Below are 20,727 nucleotides of genomic sequence, written 5' to 3'. Positions count from 1 at the left end.
ATAAATACCATTTAACCTGAAAAATGAATGATAAATATTTCGGCGGGTGGATTTGACATTCAGCCGCGGCGAAGTCACGCCCAGCCGGGAGCTTAGTTCTTCTAGCCGTTTACGTCACTTCTGGCCGCTGGCAAATATCATTTCTAGCCATAAAAAATCGAGGCAGTTGGCGGTCTTTATATAAATTAGTTAGTCTGTGGTCTATGGGTGCAGGGGGGGTCGACTCGTAAACGTCAGATTGTTCAAAAAACGACCAGAAAATGACGAGACACACTAATACACTAACCAAAACACCAAAACGGGAACGAAATATAAGAGATACCAACAAGTTCTTCAAATATTTCAAATAAATATACACAGACTATGGTTATAGACAATTATCGATAGAAAAATAGAAATCCGTATATGAAGAACTTGATAATATTGAGTATTATGCCAAAGTTAAAGTTAAATTTTGCGTATGAAAGTGTAGTTTTTCTTACTTAACACAACGCTCCCTTGAATTTCTGCAGCACCCCCAAATGCAAAAAAATTAAAAACGCCTAGCCAGACTTCCAAAACGCCCACAAAGGGGCGCTGGCACCCCCGTTAAGAAACATAACTTCAGGAAGTGGTGGGCACTCCTTCCGCCCTTTTAAAATATTGTATTTTCTAGAATTTTAATTATAATATAGTAATTTGAAAATTCTATCGTTTTTGTTTTTGTTGAAAAGTCTTATATTTATACATAGTTTGAAATAATTATTTCAAAAAAGTTGCCATTACCATTTACCGTTGTAAGGCTGAGTTGAGTAACCATTATTAATCGCCTGAACTCTTTTTATAAATGTCGCGTTTTAGCCGTGACCTTTCTATTTTTGTTTACACTGAAATAAATAAATTTAGATAGTGAAATGTCTTCTTTGTAATATTAATATTATAATTTTGAAAATATGTAATACAACAAATTTCAATATAAATATCATTTAACCTGAAAAATGAATGATAAATATTTCGGCGGGTGGATTCGACATTCAGCCGCGGCGAAGTCACGCCCAGCCGGGAGCTTAGTATTTCTAGCCGTTTACGTCACTTCCGGCCGCTGGCGAATATCACTTCCAGCCATAAAAAATCGAGGCAGTTGGCGGTCTTTATATAAATTAGTTAGTCTGTGTATGGGTGTTTGGTGAATTGTTTCGGTAGTTTGCGTGTTGCTTTTCATTTTAAAACTATGTATTTTTCTATTAGATTATTAATTATTATTCGAAAAAAGTAGTAAATAAATATTTCAGATTGTTTTTCCAACAAATAAAATTAAACTAGGGCACAATTAATTTGTTGATATTCAACGGGGTTTTAACTTTAAGGTTCACCCCGGCATACTTTCTGGGGCTGATAACCCTAGAAATCTTATTATCAACTAAAACTACGTCTGAATATTAACATGTCGATGCGGACTTACGGAGATAAACCGATAAGTTTCCAAGTTGAGGATGGCGGCGAGTTCTATTGCGTGGGTTCAGAGGTACGTATAATATCGTCTCTCGATTTCGGAAAGTACGTTACTTTTACGCAGTATTATGAATGATATTCGTTTATAGGTGGGGAACTACCTGCGGCTGTTCCGCGGGTCTCTTTACAAGAAGTATCCCGGGATGGTACGGCGGACGCTGAGCAACGAGGAGCGCAAGCGCCTGGTGGATGCCGGGCTCGGCGCGCACGTGCTGTCCTCTTCCGTGTCGCTGCTGAAGGCTTCTGAAGTGGAGGATATTATCGAGGGGAACGACGAAAAGTAAGGACCGAATACACATTTTGTATTGTGCCCTATTGTACCTAAAGCACAGTAAGAGCATATTAGGGATTTGCCTGTTGGCAACAGGAGCCAGTGTCGCTACAAAAAAATACATTACTCACATGTATTATTTTACATACACTAATAACCTTATGGTTTTAATATCATCTTCTTCTTCTTCTTCCTCTTTATTTAGGACTATGTTCTGTCATTCTCCGGTCCACTCCTGGGAGGTGGAAGACGTTTAGGTGGTCTTCCTGGTGAGCAGACTCCCGTTTATGCTGCTGTCCGCTGCTATCCGCTGCTATCCTCACCATTCGATCCGAACTCGCTCTTCCCACATGAGTTCTCCAGAAATGTCTATTTCTCTTCCCCATCGCACAACATCTTCAACATCGCAGATTTTTCTTATTTCAGAGAGTCTTCATTTGTCGGCTCTTGTTTCTGTGCCATATGTCACAATCGGTCTTACGCAGGTCTTATAAATTCTAACTGTTGAAAACTTTTAATGTGTATAGCCCGATACTAGTATTGTAAGCTAAATACATGCTAATATTTCTTGTTCTCCATATCATATATCAAATTATCAAAAGTATTAATGGAGAGAATATAACTGTTGAAAACTTTTAATGTGTATAGCCCGATACTAGTATTGTAAGCTAAATACATGCTAATATTTCTTGTTCTCCATATCATATATCAAATTATCAAAAGTATTAATGGAGAGAATATAACTGTTGAAAACTTTTAATGTGTATAGCCCGATACTAGTATTGTAAGCTAAATACATGTTAATATTTCTTGTTCTCCATATCATATATCAAATTATCAAAAGTATTAATGGAGAGAATATAACTGTTGAAAACTTTTAATGTGTATAGCCCGATACTAGTATTGTAAGCTAAATACGTGCTAATATTTCTTGTAATGGAATTTTAAACACAAAGGTTAAAATTCCTGCATCCGTGTGCTGCCTGAGATGCTTCTTGGAAATAATTAACGATGTATATCACTTCACATTCAGTGGGTAATTAGTTTGTGTTATAAAATTTCAAATTTAGTGCTTTATATATTCATTTTAGTTTCAACTACTCGCGATTTCTGGTCAAGATCAAGTATTAAGATAATGTTTTTTCATTGTTATATTTAGATGTTGATCTGGAGTGCCGGCGTAGCTGAAGTAGAAGATTTGACCAGGAGTTTATGTGGCGCACAAAACAGACGTCCCGTCTTGTGAGTAATGGTGTGTTGTCGGCAGGTACAAGGCCGTATCCGTAGGCGCGTCGGAGACCAGCACTCCGCGCGAGAGCAAGTCCAAGAAGCCGCCGCACTCGGCTTGGCTCCCGGCGGTGCCCAACTCCTCGCATCTCGACGCTGTGCCGCAAGCCACGCCCATCAACAGGAACAGAGTTCATAGTAAAAAGGTGACAAATCACTGCCATATTCTTTTATACATATCTTACTTGAATGAATGTTTGAAGTAACAATAAATGTATGTAAAATGTATACAAATTTAATTGATATTGAATTTAAAATGGATATGTATGTATTATTTACTATCGCCTTGGACTGTTTGTATTTATAATTATAACTTATTTATTCCTTTATATTTTACGAAATAAATCTTGCATTTAACTTAATATGTATACTGTTAATTAAATTAATAATTTGCCATTTTTACTGGAATATGTATATTCTAAATTATGGTATGTATTTTGCATGAGTATTGATTTTTTGTTGTTAATTGTGAAGTGAGATTTGATTTGATATATTGTTTTAAATTCCTTCGCTATTTTAACAGATTGGACACCCCTAAATATGTTATGAATAAATACTTTATTTAATATCTTTCTAGATTCGAACATTCCCATTATGCTTTGATGATACGGATATGGTGGCCAACTTGGAGAACGCCTCTCAAAAGCAGCTCCTTGTTCCCATCCGCCTCGACATGGAAATAGATGGACATAAACTCAGGGACACTTTCACATGGAATAAGAATGGTGATTATATTACACATACAGCATATCTATGTCAGGAATTTTAGCTGTAATTCTGACCGATGATTTAAACTGAGAAGTGAATTCTAGAGCCCGAGGCGGAGACAATCTCTGATTGGATCTCTCGAGTGTTCGGATTATGATTTTTGAAGCTTTGATCTTATATGATGGTATTTTGAAAAGTAACACGACTGTTCATCATCATTTTAATGTTGTATTTGAAAGTAAAGTTTTGATTTCAGAGTCGATCATAACTCCGGAACAGTTTGCTGAGGTGCTGTGCGACGATCTAGACTTGAACCCCGTGGCATTTGTGCCGGCCATTGCGTCCTCCCTGCGCCAGCAGCTGGAGGCCTTTCCCTGCGAGCCGCCCGCGCTGCTGGCGGAGCAGGCGGACCAGCGCGTGCTCATCAAGCTCAACATCCACGTGGGCAACACCTCGCTGGTGGATCAGGCCGAGTGGGACATGTCGCAGCCGGATAACAATCCCGAGGAATTTGCGCAGAAGTTGTGCGCCGAGCTCGGACTGGGAGGCGAGTTTGTGACGGCCATTGCGTACAGTGTGCGCGGGCAGCTCGGCTGGCATCAGCGTACTTACGCCTTCAGCGAGGCTCCGCTGCCCACCATCGACGTGCCCTTCCGGCCGCCCGGCGAGGGGGACGCGTGGGCCCCCTTCCTGGAAACGCTGACCGATGCCGAGATGGAGAAGAAAATCCGCGACCAGGACCGCAATACGAGACGCATGCGACGACTAGCCAACACCACGCCAGGCTGGTAAGCGAGACCTAAAATACGAGATGAGATTAACTTGGTGTTCCGTATGGATCTGGGTGTAGACGATGTATTAATGCGGTGTACATATAATTTTGTATTATGAACCGTTGGATTGTACTAATTTGCAAGTATTGAAATGTATTTTTGCCAAAACTTGTTACCTTTTTTGTAAACAAAAAGGAGAAATAATTAAAAGATACATTTGAAAACGTATTTTTTAATAAAGAATCAGTAGTACAGGGGATCACAGTTGGGAGGTATATTATGTTGGATGTACATATTTATTTATTTTTCTACATTTGGTGTGTTAAGAAAACCTTTGTTCATTTATACCAATTCTAAAATAAAACATTCAATGAAAAATGTTGGATCCGGAGAAACAACTCTCTATGTATGTATATGTATAAATAATATGTATGTGTGTAAGGTAAATAAGAAGTACTATGTATTTAATAAGTTTTTTTATCTTTTTATGTATAATAATAAATATTAAAAAAAAAAAATTGTTTTATCAACCCCTGGCCTGGCATTAACACTGTTCATTAACCCTTTACGGTTCCCCAAAATTGAAGAAAAAATCTAGGTAGACAGTTGCATTCCAATTTGAAAAAAATCATCTGCTCCACATACTGTTGTAATAGATATGTACGTGACAAGAATGTAAGCTTGCATTTTAAATAAATAATACTAATGATGAAAAAAATATCAAATAACATCCGACATGGGACCTAAGAGGAAAAAATCGATGTCAAATGAGATTCGACATTGGACCAGTAAAAGGGTAACACTTGTCACAAAAAAGCAAAATGAATGAATTTTCGCCAGCAGGTAAGGTCGAAGGAAGTGGGGATAACCTTTTATAATAATTCAATGAGACTTATGGAACTAACATTGACACGCATGAAATAATTTTGCACAGATAAACAGAATAGTATACAGTGAAACTTTTATCTATCGTTCCTCGAATTATCGTTTTCCCTGATGTGTCGTTTATTTCTTTTACCCTGAGTTCATTTCATACAAAAATATATTGTTTCTCTGTCACCACATTAACTTCTTAATCCCGTATTCATTGTTTTCCAGCATTCATAATTTATTTCAAAAGGTCCCTTTAAAAACGATAAAGGTTTTACTGTACATGGAATGATTTGGTAATGGTAGTCATAAAATCTTTATCGCGGTAGTAAAGTTTAACCTACAGTAAAATTCCATACATAAAAAAAAATATTTTTTGAATCATTCTTTCGTAACACTTTATGTCGAAATATGGTTTTGATTCCATTTGTAATAATAAAGGTTGCTATTGCTAAACCACACGCCGTGAATATTATGGTAGCTTGAACTTCGGGTACATTCGTATTGTAGGTAAGTACTAGCTTACTAATGGTAGGTACTGAAACAATTTTTGTTTCACTGGCAGCATTTTCAATGTTAAGTTATCAAGCCGTCATGATTTTTCTGTGGTTTTGTCATTTGATTTCAGGCGTTTCAGGCTGTGTGGGTGAGGTGTTGCGGGGTGTTGTAGTGCAGTTTCGAGTAACCCGGGAGCGCGTTATAATAAAGTACATAAAAATACTAACTTTTCGTAGCGTTTCCTGTGCTGTGATATTAAGTAAATACTTTGCAACTTATTTATACAATAATTTATTTATATGATACGAGAAAACACGTTTCCTCTTCGGTATGTTATTCTGTCACAATTCACGAACATAAGTTTTTGTGATGATATAATTCAACGAGCGTATTATTTATGAGAACTTATAAAAATGTATTTTTCTTTGTTTCTTTTCTTTAATGCTGATCATGGTTTATGTTACTTTAATCTAGAATCGCGCGATCCGCGATAGTTTGAAGTGTTATCGATTAAAAAGAAAAACGTGTCAAAAATGAAATTTACGTAAAACTTAAAAAATATTACAATTGATCAATTAAAATTTATACGTTATATATTACTTGGAAAAGCCCAGTAACAATATTCGAGTAAACACGAGCTAAAGTACTTTCAAAACTAATTATTTGTTGGATGGAGGGTTGCAAAAATGTCGACAGTGGAAGAAGACAGAAATCAGCATGCTCGGGTCCTACTCCGCGTCCTCTGAGCCCTTATAAATAGATCCGGCTCAATATTATATAGGTAACGACACTATTCTACGATGAGAATAATTCGGTACCGGTCTTCTCAGGGGAGGGTTGAGGGCGTCGAATGAACGAGGGCCCCAAGTCCACGGGGGCCCCCTTTCTAACGTGACACCGGAAAAGGGAGGTCCTGAGGTTCCCGAGACGCGAAAATAATATGGAGTAAATATATCCAGTCTCCCCCCCTCGCCGACGAAAATTTTTTGATTATTGCAAATAGAAAATTATAACTTAGCGAACGGACAATATTTTTTTTATTCAATTTTAAATTGGACGAACGTTTGAATTTCTAGAAAACATTCTCACGAAGGCCGCACTGACGATGATCCATCAGTGGTGTTATAGAAAGGGGAACGAGTCAGTACCGAACTGATACGTCCCCCCTTTTCATAACGGTTGCTTTTCTACAGTTGTGATGATTTGCGTATAACGAAGTTATTGTATTTTTTATTGATATATTTGACGTTTGATGAAGCGAAAATGTATCTAGTTGGAAGAAGAGAATATGATTAGGGACATATATTAATGTGCTACGATGTGGCGGGCAGGTGTATGCCGGGTATGGAGAAGAGCGGGAGCCCGTTCCGGCGGCCGTGGGCCGAGGGCGCCATGGCGGCCGCCGCGGCGCAGCCGGGCAGCGTGGCGCTCAAGGGCATCGTAGCGGGAGGCATCACCGGAGGCATCGAGATCTGCATCACCTTCCCCACGGAGTACGTCAAAACGCAGCTCCAACTCGACGAGAAGGGTATGTTAGCGTATTTCCATTAACCCGGTCCCGGTCCCGGTCCAACCGGCTATTCCCGGATTGGTAACCAATTGTCGCCCGCGCGGTATCGCGGAATCCACATTACACCTTACTCGTCACTAAACTTCGTTTTTCATTCTTATATTTATTCGATATAACCCTGGACCGATACCAGAAGTGGAGGGCTGATCACCTTTCCTTCGTGTGTTAACGATCAAGATAGCACTGCTTTTATATGATGCAGTGCCCTATGCATCATTTGGGTGCGGATAAGGGTTTAAAAAAACTTCGTTCACTATTCAAAGAAATAATGACTATCTATTTTGGAACGTAATTTTGCTTAACAAGAAAATTCGATCGGAATTGACTGTAGATACATATTTTTATGAATTAAGTCAGTTAACCCGATGCTTTTTTTTAATCTATAATAAATTAAGAAAAGATACCAACAATATTTCAAATTTAAAACGTTTCCTGTCTTTTAGTATCTCATCAGTTCGGTGTGAAGTGTTTTGGAATGAGGTACAAAACTTGATATAGGACTTATATCATCTCGTCAGTTTGGTTTGCGATCAATTTCAAGGTATTCTTCAATTTTTATCCCGAAATTGAAATAGTAAAAACATACGGTATGTAAATATATGTAAAATGTTTGAATTTTAATTTTAGTTTAATTGATTGATTGCAAGTTAAGAACGCAATGTTTCTTTTAATTTAGTAAGTGTTTCAGTATGGTAACCGCAATCATTTTTCTATTAATATTATATTGGTTCAAAGAAAATAACTTAAAATTTTCTGGAAGATTGCCGCGTTTATAAAGCATCTAATTTTTAGTATCGGTTTAAAAATAACGTATTCAGATCCCACGCGGCGGGTCGCTTCAGAAATCATAGTAAAAATATTATTTGTTATCGATTGAACGTGATCGGTTCCGCGGCTTTGAACGTTGAAGCAACCGGTAAACAGGTTAACATTCGAACCTTGCTCTCGGCGTTATCTCATCGCGGTTATTACGTAGAGCTCTGCTTTTAGTTTATCGTAATCGTTTACCGCTCCCCGTATACAACTCGCCGGTTATGAATGTTCGATAATTACCAGATTTCATTTTATCGACTAATTACTCCCCTCCTAACCGGAGCAGCCGGGATAATCTTATAACTGCACTTATCACAGATTGCAATTTTTTTACAGCCCGTCTATTCCCGTTGATTCCATTTTCATCAAGTTTATTTCCTTCCTTCCTTGAAAGTGGCCGGGTCAGGAGTCGTAACAATCGTCGGGTATGTATGAGGAGATGCATTCATGTGGAAGAATTTTTGCAAAGACAGAGTGGTGTGGTGTTCGATTCTCTCTGCCTACCCCTGCGGGGAAGCGGCGTGATGGTTAGTTAGTTAGCTAGTTTATTTCCTTCCGTATGCCTCCGGGCGATGTTTTGGTCTCTAGCTACCCGGATTTTCTAAAAGTAAATGGAGGTACAGTCTTTTCCATTTGACACCTGACCTTACTCTGGTAAGTGCTAAGTTAAATGAAAAAGACGAATACGTACAAACTGAATTGGACGCTCGCGAAGCTTGCACTCCGCTTCGCGAGTTCGTCGACTGCTCTCATCTGTTTTTCCATCTTTGTGGAGATTATATCCTTCGCTCACCGAGACCCAACGGGTACAGAGTTCATCAGAAAATATGTTTTATCTATCATTACTAATTTTATGAAAGTAGGTCGGTATTCCGATGTGATTAGGGTTATGAAGTATCCGTTTTTTAAGTAATTTTTTTTTTAAGGAGCACACGCCTTCCAAACAGTGCGTATTATTGTATTTTTTAAATTCACCATTCCTTAGTGTTTTCTCAAACCGCTCGATCTTTTCCAATGAATATTAAGTATTATATTATATAGGGTCCGCCATCTAAAGTTTTTTTTTTCAACTAGTGCTTATTTCGTGAATGGTAACACTTAGCTCATGTCTGATTTGACAGATAATTAGTTTTATCCTTCCGCTGAGCGAATATGGTTGTGTATACGCTTGAACAACGCTGGGAAATATTGCGACATTACTTTGAAAATCATGGTAATGTTGCAGAATGTGTGCGAAAATTGCGTACGGTTTTTGGAAGAAGAGAAGCACCGTCAGCTCCGTATGTTCGTTATCTTGTGAAAAAAGTGAAAGAAACTGGCATCCTCATCGATAAACCAAAGCGTGAAAAGCCAAAAACAGTGCGTACACCCGAGAATATCGATGTTGTGGCAGAAAGTGTGCGTGAAGCGCCATCAACATCAATTCACCGTCGTTCTCAACAATTGAACATTTCGGAGACATCATTGAGACGAATTTTGCATAAAGACCTTGGTATGACGCCATACAAAGTCCAATTGGTTCAGGAGTTGAAGCCAACTGACCATCCAATGCGTTTTCGCTTCGCTGAGTGGGCCTGCGATCGACTTACAGAAGATGCCGATTTTGCCAAAAAAATCATCTTTTCGGATGAAGCTCATTTTGATCTTGGCGGGTATGTAAACAAGCAAAATTGTCGTATTTGGGGCACAGAAAACCCGCACGCATACATTGAAAAGCCGGTACACCCAAAACGAGTCACTGTTTGGTGCGGATTTTGGTCCAGAGGCATAATTGGGCCATTTTTCTTTGAAAATGAGCAAGGAGTGGCCGTTACAGTCAATGGCGATCGTTATCGGGCCATGTTGAACGGATTTTTGTTCACAAAAATTGAAGAGGAGGATATTGGCAACATTTGGTTTCAACAGGACGGCGCTACGTGCCACACAGCCGAAGCTACACTCGATGTTTTGCGCCCTGTTTTTGAAAAAAAAAAGTTATTTGGCGGACCCTTTAGGTGTTTCAACTCGAGATGAAACATCTATCATATGAAAGTAGATGGAAGTCTGAGCATCCGCATCCCAGGGCTCGCTACCTGCCATTTGACTATAATATAATAGTATAACCAATAATATCTACATATCACCCGTAGGGTGAATGATAATAATAAATTGTCGATTATTAAGTCGGGTTGTGGTCCCGTGGTTAGTGTCGCGGACTCTTGAGGCAGAGTTTCTCGGTTCGAATCCACTCTACCACAATTTGATACCTATTTCTAATAATAAGCTGCTTAGGCTCACAGAAATAGCATGAAATTGAAGTATTTTTATTTAGAATAAAAACACAAATATTTCTCTTTTATAATAAAAAAAATATCTTTGAATTATACATTGAGGTTACGAAATGTGACATCGATTATGTACGAGTATAATTTTCCCACGATTCTATAACTAAGACCAATAAAATAAGGTTTTTATTTTAGTATTAAAAATCTTACTTGTTTAAAATAATAGTGTTTTTATACGCATACTTTTGTATTTTTTTTCAATTAAATTTTTCACGTGTTCAGGAAACATCGCATTTTTCGGATTTGTTGTGTACCATATCCCCGCGGCCTGCGATTGCTTATGATATTATATTTATATTTAATATGGATATGGCGAGTTTACCTAACGCAGGGATGAAAATAAACCGAAGGTGGATGACGTCAATAAAATAAGCTCTTTTGACAAATTTTTTCACGACTTTTCTCTCGCGTTGCCAGATGACCCGATAGCGCATAGCGACATTCGGCATTTAGAAGGGAAATTATTTCGGCACATAGACATTTATTTTTATAATCATTTAATGATAACTTGATAGTTTTTTGGGATGGGATCGAGTAGGTTTACTATCTCTTGTTGACATTTCCATATTCCATAGTATTTTCCATATTCAACCCCGTGGTGATGCCAATGTTGAAATGTATTGTTATTGATTAAATTATTTTTACTTCCGCCATGTTCTATCGAGTTAGTTGTAATTATTATTATCCACTTACATCAATGTTCCCTACGTAACGTTGCTTTATCAACTAGTGCAAATTCATCGAGCATGAAATATTGTTTATCTGTAAGTTTGATACCACACTAAACATTCCATATCTCAGTTGAATAATAACTTCCCTCATTGAAAGAATGAACAATACGTACCGCATCATATTCCTAATCATGCAATTTGTAATGTTTTTGTGAATCAAGTGGAGACTCGTTGCGATGTTTTCACATTTCAGGCTCGTCCCGTGTGGGATTTGCGTACACTGTGAACAAGGCCGTTACGTCTAGAAATCATTTAAAAATAAACAGATTTACGCGTTTTCCTTACATAATAATTGAGATTTAGACGCTATATATAATATATCGCTGGTTAAATGCCAAAGGGTCACAACTCAAAAAATCTTTATTTCAAAAATGCTATCTAAATCGTCAATATTTTAATATTCGAAAGGCACCCATGATTCTAGCGTTAGAATGGACATTTCTAACGCTAGAATCATGGGTGTCTTTTTCGAATATGAAAATGTTGACGATTTAGATATAATTTTTGGAATAAAGAGTTTACTTTTTTGCGTTGTGGTCTTTTGGCGTTTAACCAGCGATATGTATGTATGTATTTATTTATTAAACATATCGCTCACTCCTTTCAAGAACGTCATAAATAAAAAATCGCCAATTTTCAGTTGTGCATGTTTTCAAGATGCCAAGAAAATGTACTATATCCCAGCAAAAGAGGCATATTTTTAATTTAATATTTACCCGCTACAGGGCAGAAAGTGTTGTTTTTGCATTTTGAAGAAAATGTATTGTTTAATTATTTTTTAAAAAATACTAAATATTTTTCAAATGGAGAAAAAACCTTCAGGTTTTACCTAAAAAGGTCTGTTACACAGTAAAAAGTTAAATAAGTGGCTTGATATATTTTTTTAATACATTGTATTATATTTTTAAACTTTAAAAACGTTCTCCTGAAAAATCAAGTTTTTTTGATTTATGACGTTCTTGAAAGGAGTGAGCGATATACTCGGTGCTTTGTAGAGAGGAAATGTATTTTTGAAGTAAATCTTCATTCTGTTACGATTAACTCGGTTCTTGCGTTTCGAATTGACGCGCTTGCGGTTCAATAACAACATGCACGTAATTAGTGAACTAAAGAAAGGACATTTAATCTGGACTTGCGATTGTTAAAACTTCTTTAAAATGTAACAAAGTCAATTAAAAAAAATATTCGCCCTAACGTAACGCCGACGCTAATACGTTTTCGTATTTACGTTTCTACATACAATATCAAATTGAGATGATAATAAAATTGGCATTATTGAAAAAATACTCGTGTAAGTGACCTCCGAGCACGGGTCACGTGACATTTTACATCCCGGGTTCTATTCTCGATGAGATATATTTTTTTTGGATATCCGACATTACGACCACACACGCGGAACCGGCCGTCCTGTCATGTAATTGAAAATCAAGATGACACCACGTCAGCGCAATGCGTTCGTGGATAAGTATTTATAATTTATTTTAAAAGGTTTTGTTTCTTGTACAAAATTACTCTAAATTTAGTCCCACATGCATGTAAATGTAATTGATCGACCTGGGACATGTCGAGGCCGTGACATCGCGACCTTCTCCCGGGAAGTGGCGCTCCGGTGGAGGAATTATTATCCAATGTGCCTAAAGGTGGGGATTGACCGGAGCATTTCGCCGTAACGTAACGTCGTAACGCCGTTCGCGGCTAGCATCCGATGGAGCGCTGTACTGACCGTACGAATGCTCGCATCGTAACGTGTCCCCACCTTATAATAACACGAGAGTGGCGCCGGCGGGGTCACGCCTGGTCCGGTCGGAGTGCCGACTGCCGACTGCCGACTGCGACCTCACGCGGTCCGCTCAGGGTTACAGGCCGGACTATTTTTATGTATCAACAATAATTTTAAAGAAAAATACATAAATATAAACGACCAAAGGAACCGGCTAACTATCACGAATCGCATAACTTAATAATCTTTCATAATTTCTCTAAATAATTCTATTTATCCGCCTCCATAGTGTAGTGGCTAGCGCGCTAGGTTACCATGCTGGTGGTCCCGGGCTCGATTCCCGAGAGGATCAAAATAAATAGTCACGGCCATCCAGGGGAATTCCGTGCGAATTTTTCGACTTTAGGGCTAACCGTTAAACCTACTGTATTTTATAAGCGCATTAGTTTTCTAAAATCTATTTGAAATTCGTTACGTTTGGACACGCACCATTTTATTAATTAAAGGAATAACCCATAAAGTTCCCCTTTGTAGAGGCTAATCTGCGGATAGGATAGTAAGTAAAGAAGGCAATTTCGAAAAATTCATCTCAAACATCCAGACCAATTGAAAATAAGCATTAAAAAACCTTTGGAATTGGCGCCAATCGAACCTGCGACGCCAGTTTCGCAGTAGAGCGCCTACCCTACTACGCTACGGCGCGGCGCGGCGCCTGTCTTTGCGAATGAAATAGAATCTTTACCCACATACCTGCCGCATTGTCATAATTTGGAGTTCCGCGGACCGAAGGTCGCCCCCCCCACCCCTCCTCTCCTCCACCGCTCGACATCACATGGACAATCTGTTTACGAAACTGAAGTATTATTATCATCAGGTTAAATTATTATGTCACACGTTATTCTGTCTCAGGTATGAGAAAAAAGTTGGGTTTTTAATCACAGTTAATTTTTTTAATAAATTTATTTTAATTTTATTAAAAGTTAAATAAAAAAAATAAAAAAATAATATGTATATATATATATATATATATATATATATATATATATATATATATATATATATATATATATATATATATATATATATATATATATATATATATAAATATATATATATACATATATATATATATATATATATATATATATAAATATATATATATACATATATATATATATATATACATATATATATATATATATATATATATATATATATATATATATATATATATATATATATATATATATATATATATATATATATATATATAAATATTACTTGGCAGTTTTATAAAATGATATTTAATGGCAGTAAGTATACGGATCTGTACATCATTGCAGGTGGGGGCCAGAAGAAGCAGTATTCCGGTATTGCAGACTGCGTGAAGAAGACAGTTAAAAGCCACGGTTTCTTCGGTCTTTACCGCGGTCTCAGCGTGTTGCTCTATGGGTCCATTCCTAAGTCCGCTGTCAGGTTAGTTTATTTACTTGAATTGTCTAATCGGTCAGTATGTTACCCATTCGCCAAATATGTCATCGGTCATTGTTTGTGCGGTCGTCAGATTCGGGGCCTTCGAGGCGTTCAAGAAGCGAATGGTGGACGAGCGGGGCAACCTGTCCCCCGGGGCGCGGCTGCTGTGCGGGCTCGGCGCCGGCGTGTCGGAGGCCATCCTGGCCGTCACGCCCATGGAGACCGTCAAGGTCAAGTTCATCAACGACCAGCTCTCCGGCAAGCCGCAGTACCGCGGCTTCTTCCACGGCGTGTCCACCATCGTCAAGCAGGAAGGTAGGTGTCGGGGTAACGCGACGCCAGGAACAATATGCATAAAGCGGTCCAAAGTGTTGACTGACGAATATTATCACATAAGCTGGAATGGCTGGGGACAGGGACTGGATGGTCAGCCTTTTAACGCAATAGCTGGTCTCGAAGGGAGTATAAACGAGAATGCTACACTCAAAGAGTACTGATATCTACAAAAATAAATTTAATATTTTTGATATAGCATCTCACGATTGTTGGCATCGAATGTCGCGAATGTGTTAATATAAATAAGCAAGCTCTAGTAGCGGAAAGCAACTAAACAGGGAGATTTGTACCCGTCCCAATATAGCCGATGATGAGTATTTGTATTTGTCCAGGTATTGGCGGCGTTTACAAGGGGGTGACAGCGACCATCATGAAACAGGGTTCCAACCAGGCCATCCGTTTCTTTGTCATGGAGTCCATGAAGGACATGTACCGCGGGGGCGACCCGTCCAAACCCGTTCCCAAAGTGGTAGTGGGTGCTTTCGGAGCCATCGCCGGTAAGGATGACAATTAGCATATACCTCAATTCCAATCCATTTCGCACATTCAATTTCTTTTAAGATTTCTAAAATGTGAACTTTCGCAATAAGAGAGTAAATAATATGGTGCAAAAAAACTCAGATTTTGTTACAAGAATCATCAACTTGCTGATGATAAATTGGTAAATTTTAAATTGAGCATTACCAATTTTAATCTATGTTTTGAACATTTCGCTGTCAGATTATTATCAAAGGCATAATTGATTGATCATCTCCAAATGTAGTAATATTTATTTTGGCGTCTATGCCTGAGGAAATTATATAATGCGACCAATGTTGAATATTTATGTGAATTTATACTACGTAATTATTTCTAATTGACCTTAGGAATGTTGAATAAGTACATACAAACTAGTATCCGCCAGTACTTAGCGTAGTAAGTTGATCGAATGCTTACTTCCATATAACTTCTTCATTTTCTATTAAAATATGTAAATTATCAACTTGACATTTTTACCATGTTATAAAAACAAACAAAAGTATTTAATGTACATTTTTATTGCTGAATTTCCATTTTCATTAATTGATTTTACTGGGTTTACAAAGTTGATTGAATAATTTTGACTTATGTAAAAACCATATCTGAACAAAACAGTTTAGAAAAAACGTGTAAAAAGTAATTGTATCATAATTTTCTTGCACTCAAATAAATGTTAGTTTAAAAATAAAATAAAATTGGATTAAAATATATCATCGGTTGATCTTTTGATTTTGATGCATGATGCAAGTAATCATGTTATAAGTAATTAACCATGATTACTTAAAATAAGAACTTTAAAAAAATAACTAGGCATAATTACCTAGTTCGTATTTTTTTTCTTTCTTTTAATTAGTTAGTTCAGAAGGTATTACAATAATACTACTAAACGAAGCGGTCATTTTCTTATCTCAAAAAACTGTATGGATGGAAACATAATGTGTACAATATGTTATATAAGTCCTTTCTATATTGAATACAGTATTTGTTATCACATGAAACGACTAGACACTTTGGATAAACCACAATTGTTCTGTGTCAGGTGCGGCGTCCGTATTTGGTAACACCCCTATAGACGTGGTGAAGACTCGCATGCAGGGGCTAGAGGCCGCCAAGTACAAGGGCACCTGGGACTGCTTCGTGAAGATCTGGAAGCACGAGGGCCCGCTCGCCTTCTACAAGGGGACCGTCCCGCGCATGGGCCGCGTCTGCCTCGACGTCGCCATCACCTTCATGATCTACGACTCCTTCATGGAGGCCTTCAACAAGATTTGGCCTTAGGACACTCCGCCGCCGCAGCCGCGCCTCCGGGAACTAGAATAGTCGGTAATGCACGACGGTACTGCCACGCTGAAATGAGGAACTTAACGCAATATCACGCCAACAAACATTCCAATTCATTTAACGTTTTATTAATGTTTCGCAATTATCTTATCTCTGAATACAGCTAAATAATCATCCTCACTAAATAGTACATAATAAAGCAATACCTCGTAAGCCATTCTGCCTGCCCAATAGTCCATGTTGTACTTCCATACAACAGTTTGCTTCAGACTAGAGAGAAAAACTAAGGTTTTTCTTGTTTTTAAACATATATTGTTAGATTCTTTTGTTGCTTGTTTTATCCGGCTGACTATTCCTGACTACTTAATAATTACACCAAATATAATACAAAAATGAATGCTGTGCAGTTTTTTGCCTCCTTTAAATTTCCTCCGAGTGACTTATGAGATATTGCTTTATAATAAGTGCCATGTTATGTACTTATTTGATTTTTCACTAACCAGGAATACAAAAAAGAGAAACTCATTCGCTATTTGAATTCATCTTTTACTATAAACGAGCCACTATATTCGATACATACATTTCACATTATCAGCTCACTAAACCAGAAAAATGCATATATGTATACCATACAAATGAATACAAATGAGGTCCTTCATTTTTACGGTTATGGTATACATTTAAATTCATGAATTATTAAACCGACTATTAGACGTATAGTAGCATTCCTTGTTTCTCTCGATGTGTCAAAATAAAAGCTTGTTTAAAGTAAAAGATTTTTATAATGAAGAAGATACGGTTTGAAAAGGTTTTGTGTTGTAATACACACAATAATTTTTTATGTTATGATAATTTCTCACCGTACACTTGTTTTCATTAAGGTTATGGATTCAATTGGAGATTTAAACTATTACTAATAACTTCCTTTAGTTTCATGTATTCTGATTAAATGTTGTAAATTGAATTATACCTTATGTTTAAGTGATAATATTTTAATTCAGAAATGAGAAAACTGACTGAATCTGCCATAATTCTGCACCTATATTACTTCTTATTATAGAGCTTTATTTCCTCATTTCGATGGATTTGTACCATTTCTTAGACAGGTATAATCCGGTCACTTTCCTTCAGGCTGTACTCCCGGATAGTAGTATTTATAGGAATATGTCAATATATTTTGTTAACATTTTTCTATGTACATAATGTAATATGTAATAATAATAGTAATATTATAAGATGACCAAAATGTCCTAATTTATTACTACATGGATGTAATATATTTATAGTCAATTATGTGTTAAGGGTGCATTTTTATGAACTTCCAATTTATATACATGGTGCGACAGTTTGATGTTTAAAAGTTTGTGTATATTTTTACACAACATCAACATTCATTATTCCCGATGTTTAAATTTAATTAATAAATATATTTTTGCGCATTTATGTACTAGTATGATTATTTTTTGGACATTTTGGCCATTGTCTAGCTTGCACTGATAATGTTAAATATTTATACACTATTTTATGAAAATATAATTTGGGCGCATTTTTGTGATTGAAAAATACTTTCTAATTATTCATAAAACTAACTTACTGTTCTATTGTATGTATATATCAAATATGCAGGGCAATTTTTCCATGTTAAGCGCAAAATGGACTCAAAATGGTATGTGATCCCGATTTTAAAATATAATGAGTTCGAAATTAATATTTCCCATAAGCTGATTTGTAAAACAAAATTCCTCTTTTTTGTTTTAATTCAGATTGTTATATTCAATATGTTTAGCTACTATATTCTTTTGAAAGTATTTACCGATGGTGAAGCAAAGGGTTTATCTTAAGTACCTTGTTCTCGAGTAAGTTTAATGAAAGAGAGAGAACGGGTTTAGTTCTGAGATACATTTCATTCCAATCATTACTCCTGTCATTTATTTGATAACAAAGAATTATTTATTTATTTACAGAGTTTATATATTTTAAAGCAATTTATTTTATCGCATTAAATATTATTTACATTGTCATAAAACAAAGCTATTTATTTCTACAATACAAAAGTATGTAACATAAGTTATACAATACATCACTATGTGCATTCTTGAATATTCTTCCTCTTTACTGTAACTGTGTTTATGTGTAGTATTTTGATGAAATTAATATTCTCTTCATCTCACGTAAATACAAAATATACTTCTTTAGGTCATGCATTCATCCCGATTTTCTCTTATGAGTCATTATCGAATTTACCATATTACATATCGGTTGGTAATATATATATTTTTTATAACCATATGTAATTTTTGTTTTAAATATTATATGACGAATGAATTAGAATATTCAAGTTAAGATACAACTGCCATCAATAATTGAATGCTGTAATGGAATTGCTAGTATCACATTATTGTTTGCGTAATATGTAATGAAGCACCATGGTCTGTACATACACAAAGTAGCGGGTGATATTATTGTACCGAGTTACCTGAACAGTTTGGTGTTGTCAGGAGATGTACTCGTAGAGTGTGCAGTGTTTTTGCTTGAATGAATGTAAAAAAGTATATTTCCTTTTATAGAAAATTATTTGAAGCATAAAAAGTTATAATAAAATGTTGAATTTTAAGCTGTGGTTTTATTTTCTGTATTTATTTATTTATAGCTTTCAATTGAAAATTGAAAGCTGTAAAAGAGAATTCTGTTATACAATTTGGTAAGTAAATTATTATTAAACCCTATCCGCTCCCTGGGTGGAGCATATGGAGTCGACAAACTGTCTCCGGGCTTTTCTGTCGGCTGCCAGCTCCCTTGCATCCTCCCAAGTCAGATCGGTGTCTCGCAGTTCTGACGAGAACCGCCGATGAATTGTCAGCACTGGTCGTCCTGGGCGGCGGGAACCTGATGCCTTGTAAAAGAAGCAAGCTGATGGCGGCTCTCAGGAGGCATGCGGAGTACATGGCCAAGCCAACTGAATCGCCTTTTATTGACGACAGTTGTGACCAAGATTTGCTGCGTCCTACGCCTTATCTCTTCATTCATCACAAACCACCGCACGCCTAAAATTCTCCGCAGACACCTATTCTCAAAGCTTAGTACACGGTTGCTCTTGCGGAACACATGGGTTTTTGCAACATTTATTGTAAGGTTCATGTGCGTAGAGTACCCATTTACCCGGTCGACGATTAATTGAAGACCCTCGACGGAGTCATCAATTATAACAGCATCATCTGCGTACTCTAGGTTGTAGGGTTTCCGGAAGGGGGAGATGGTTATACCTCGGTCAGATGGTATTGACTTTCCAATAATCAAATCCATGAGGATGATGAAGAGAAACGGCGCAAGGACGCAGCCTTTTCTGACTCCGGTACAGACCCCAAACCAATCCGAGACAACATTGTCAACTCTCATATGGCATTCACTATTGAGGTAAAGGGACTTAAATAGCTCCACTAATTTCACAGGCACTCCATAAGCTTCCAGTACTTAAAGTAAGTAAATACACAATTAAAATTTATTGTTCAGGTATTCACTTATTTATTATTAAATTATAAATAAAACACTATTTTTTTTGTTTATCACTTTAGTATTTATTATATCTTAACTACTACACAGTTTCGGGAGCTGCGGAGGTTTCTATCTACGGGTTTGTATTGTGTTGTGGTAGTGTTTTATTTATAATTTAATTCATAATTAAATTTTTTATGTTTCTGATATTAATGACCTTCTTTGATGAAGAGACAAGTTCTGTTGCTTTTTAGAGGGTGAGACATTTTCATTACACTCGAGTTATAGAAGAAACACAAGTCAAAACCTTCTTTTTTAGAGTTAGTACCTGAGGCTGACCAGTCAAATATAAAATATAAAAAACGATTAAATTTATATTTTGATCAGTTGCGCCATCTACTGAGTCTAATTCAAACAACTTGTATGTAATTTATTTATTTAAAATGGTTTGAACCTTTGGAGGAAATGTGGAATGTGTTCTTGGAAAATTATTTTTTTTTACAGCAGGCATCCCAAATAAATAAGAAATAATAGAAAAATATTCATAGAAAATAATATACTATTATGGAA

At 36.7% G+C, this 20,727-nt stretch overlaps 2 protein-coding genes across 3 annotated transcripts; both read left to right on the top strand.

The window, feature by feature from the left end:
- The first annotated feature begins 1,132 nt into the window (after positions 1 to 1,132).
- On the top strand, positions 1,133 to 5,048 carry Snr1 (SWI/SNF related, matrix associated, actin dependent regulator of chromatin, subfamily b, member 1). Its single transcript, XM_088256168.1, has 5 exons — positions 1,133 to 1,504; positions 1,581 to 1,771; positions 3,030 to 3,195; positions 3,627 to 3,774; positions 4,014 to 5,048. The coding sequence occupies exons 1-5, from the start codon at positions 1,424 to 1,426 to the stop codon at positions 4,547 to 4,549; spliced, it is 1,122 nt and encodes a 373-aa protein (XP_088112294.1). The 5' UTR covers positions 1,133 to 1,423; the 3' UTR covers positions 4,550 to 5,048.
- A 965-nt stretch (positions 5,049 to 6,013) lies between these two features.
- Positions 6,014 to 19,279, top strand: sea (mitochondrial citrate transporter scheggia). Of its 2 annotated transcripts, none has more exons than XM_088278445.1 (6): positions 6,014 to 6,107; positions 7,230 to 7,426; positions 14,400 to 14,532; positions 14,621 to 14,844; positions 15,198 to 15,362; positions 16,424 to 19,279. In XM_088278445.1, the coding sequence occupies exons 2-6, from the start codon at positions 7,234 to 7,236 to the stop codon at positions 16,660 to 16,662; spliced, it is 954 nt and encodes a 317-aa protein (XP_088134571.1). In that variant the 5' UTR covers positions 6,014 to 6,107; positions 7,230 to 7,233; the 3' UTR covers positions 16,663 to 19,279. The 2 variants fall into 2 exon arrangements, with proteins under 2 accessions (XP_088134571.1, XP_088134572.1); XM_088278446.1 differs by having other exon boundaries at positions 6,016 to 6,157.
- Positions 19,280 to 20,727: the final 1,448 nt, after the last annotated feature.

The sequence above is a fragment of the Brachycentrus maculatus genome, unplaced genomic scaffold, assembly GCF_059751285.1.
Source record: "Brachycentrus maculatus isolate JH-2025_06_01 unplaced genomic scaffold, ASM5975128v1 h1tg000058l, whole genome shotgun sequence".
Classification (NCBI taxonomy): domain Eukaryota; kingdom Metazoa; phylum Arthropoda; class Insecta; order Trichoptera; family Brachycentridae; genus Brachycentrus; species Brachycentrus maculatus.
This window is presented reverse-complemented; position numbering and strand designations above follow the sequence as displayed.

Excerpts from the sequence above, each read along its gene's own strand:
- sea (XM_088278445.1), top strand. The coding sequence starts at position 7,234 with ATGCCGGGTATGGAGAAGAGCGGGAGCCCGTTCCGGCGGCCGTGGGCC. Across the intron at positions 14,533-14,620 it reads ATTCCTAAGTCCGCTGTCAG|ATTCGGGGCCTTCGAGGCGT; the intron begins GTTAGTTTATTT and ends TGCGGTCGTCAG. Across the intron at positions 15,363-16,423 it reads TGCTTTCGGAGCCATCGCCG|GTGCGGCGTCCGTATTTGGT; the intron begins GTAAGGATGACA and ends GTTCTGTGTCAG.
- Snr1 (XM_088256168.1), top strand. The coding sequence starts at position 1,424 with ATGTCGATGCGGACTTACGGAGATAAACCGATAAGTTTCCAAGTTGAG. Across the intron at positions 1,505-1,580 it reads TCTATTGCGTGGGTTCAGAG|GTGGGGAACTACCTGCGGCT; the intron begins GTACGTATAATA and ends ATTCGTTTATAG. Across the intron at positions 3,196-3,626 it reads ACAGAGTTCATAGTAAAAAG|ATTCGAACATTCCCATTATG; the intron begins GTGACAAATCAC and ends ATATCTTTCTAG.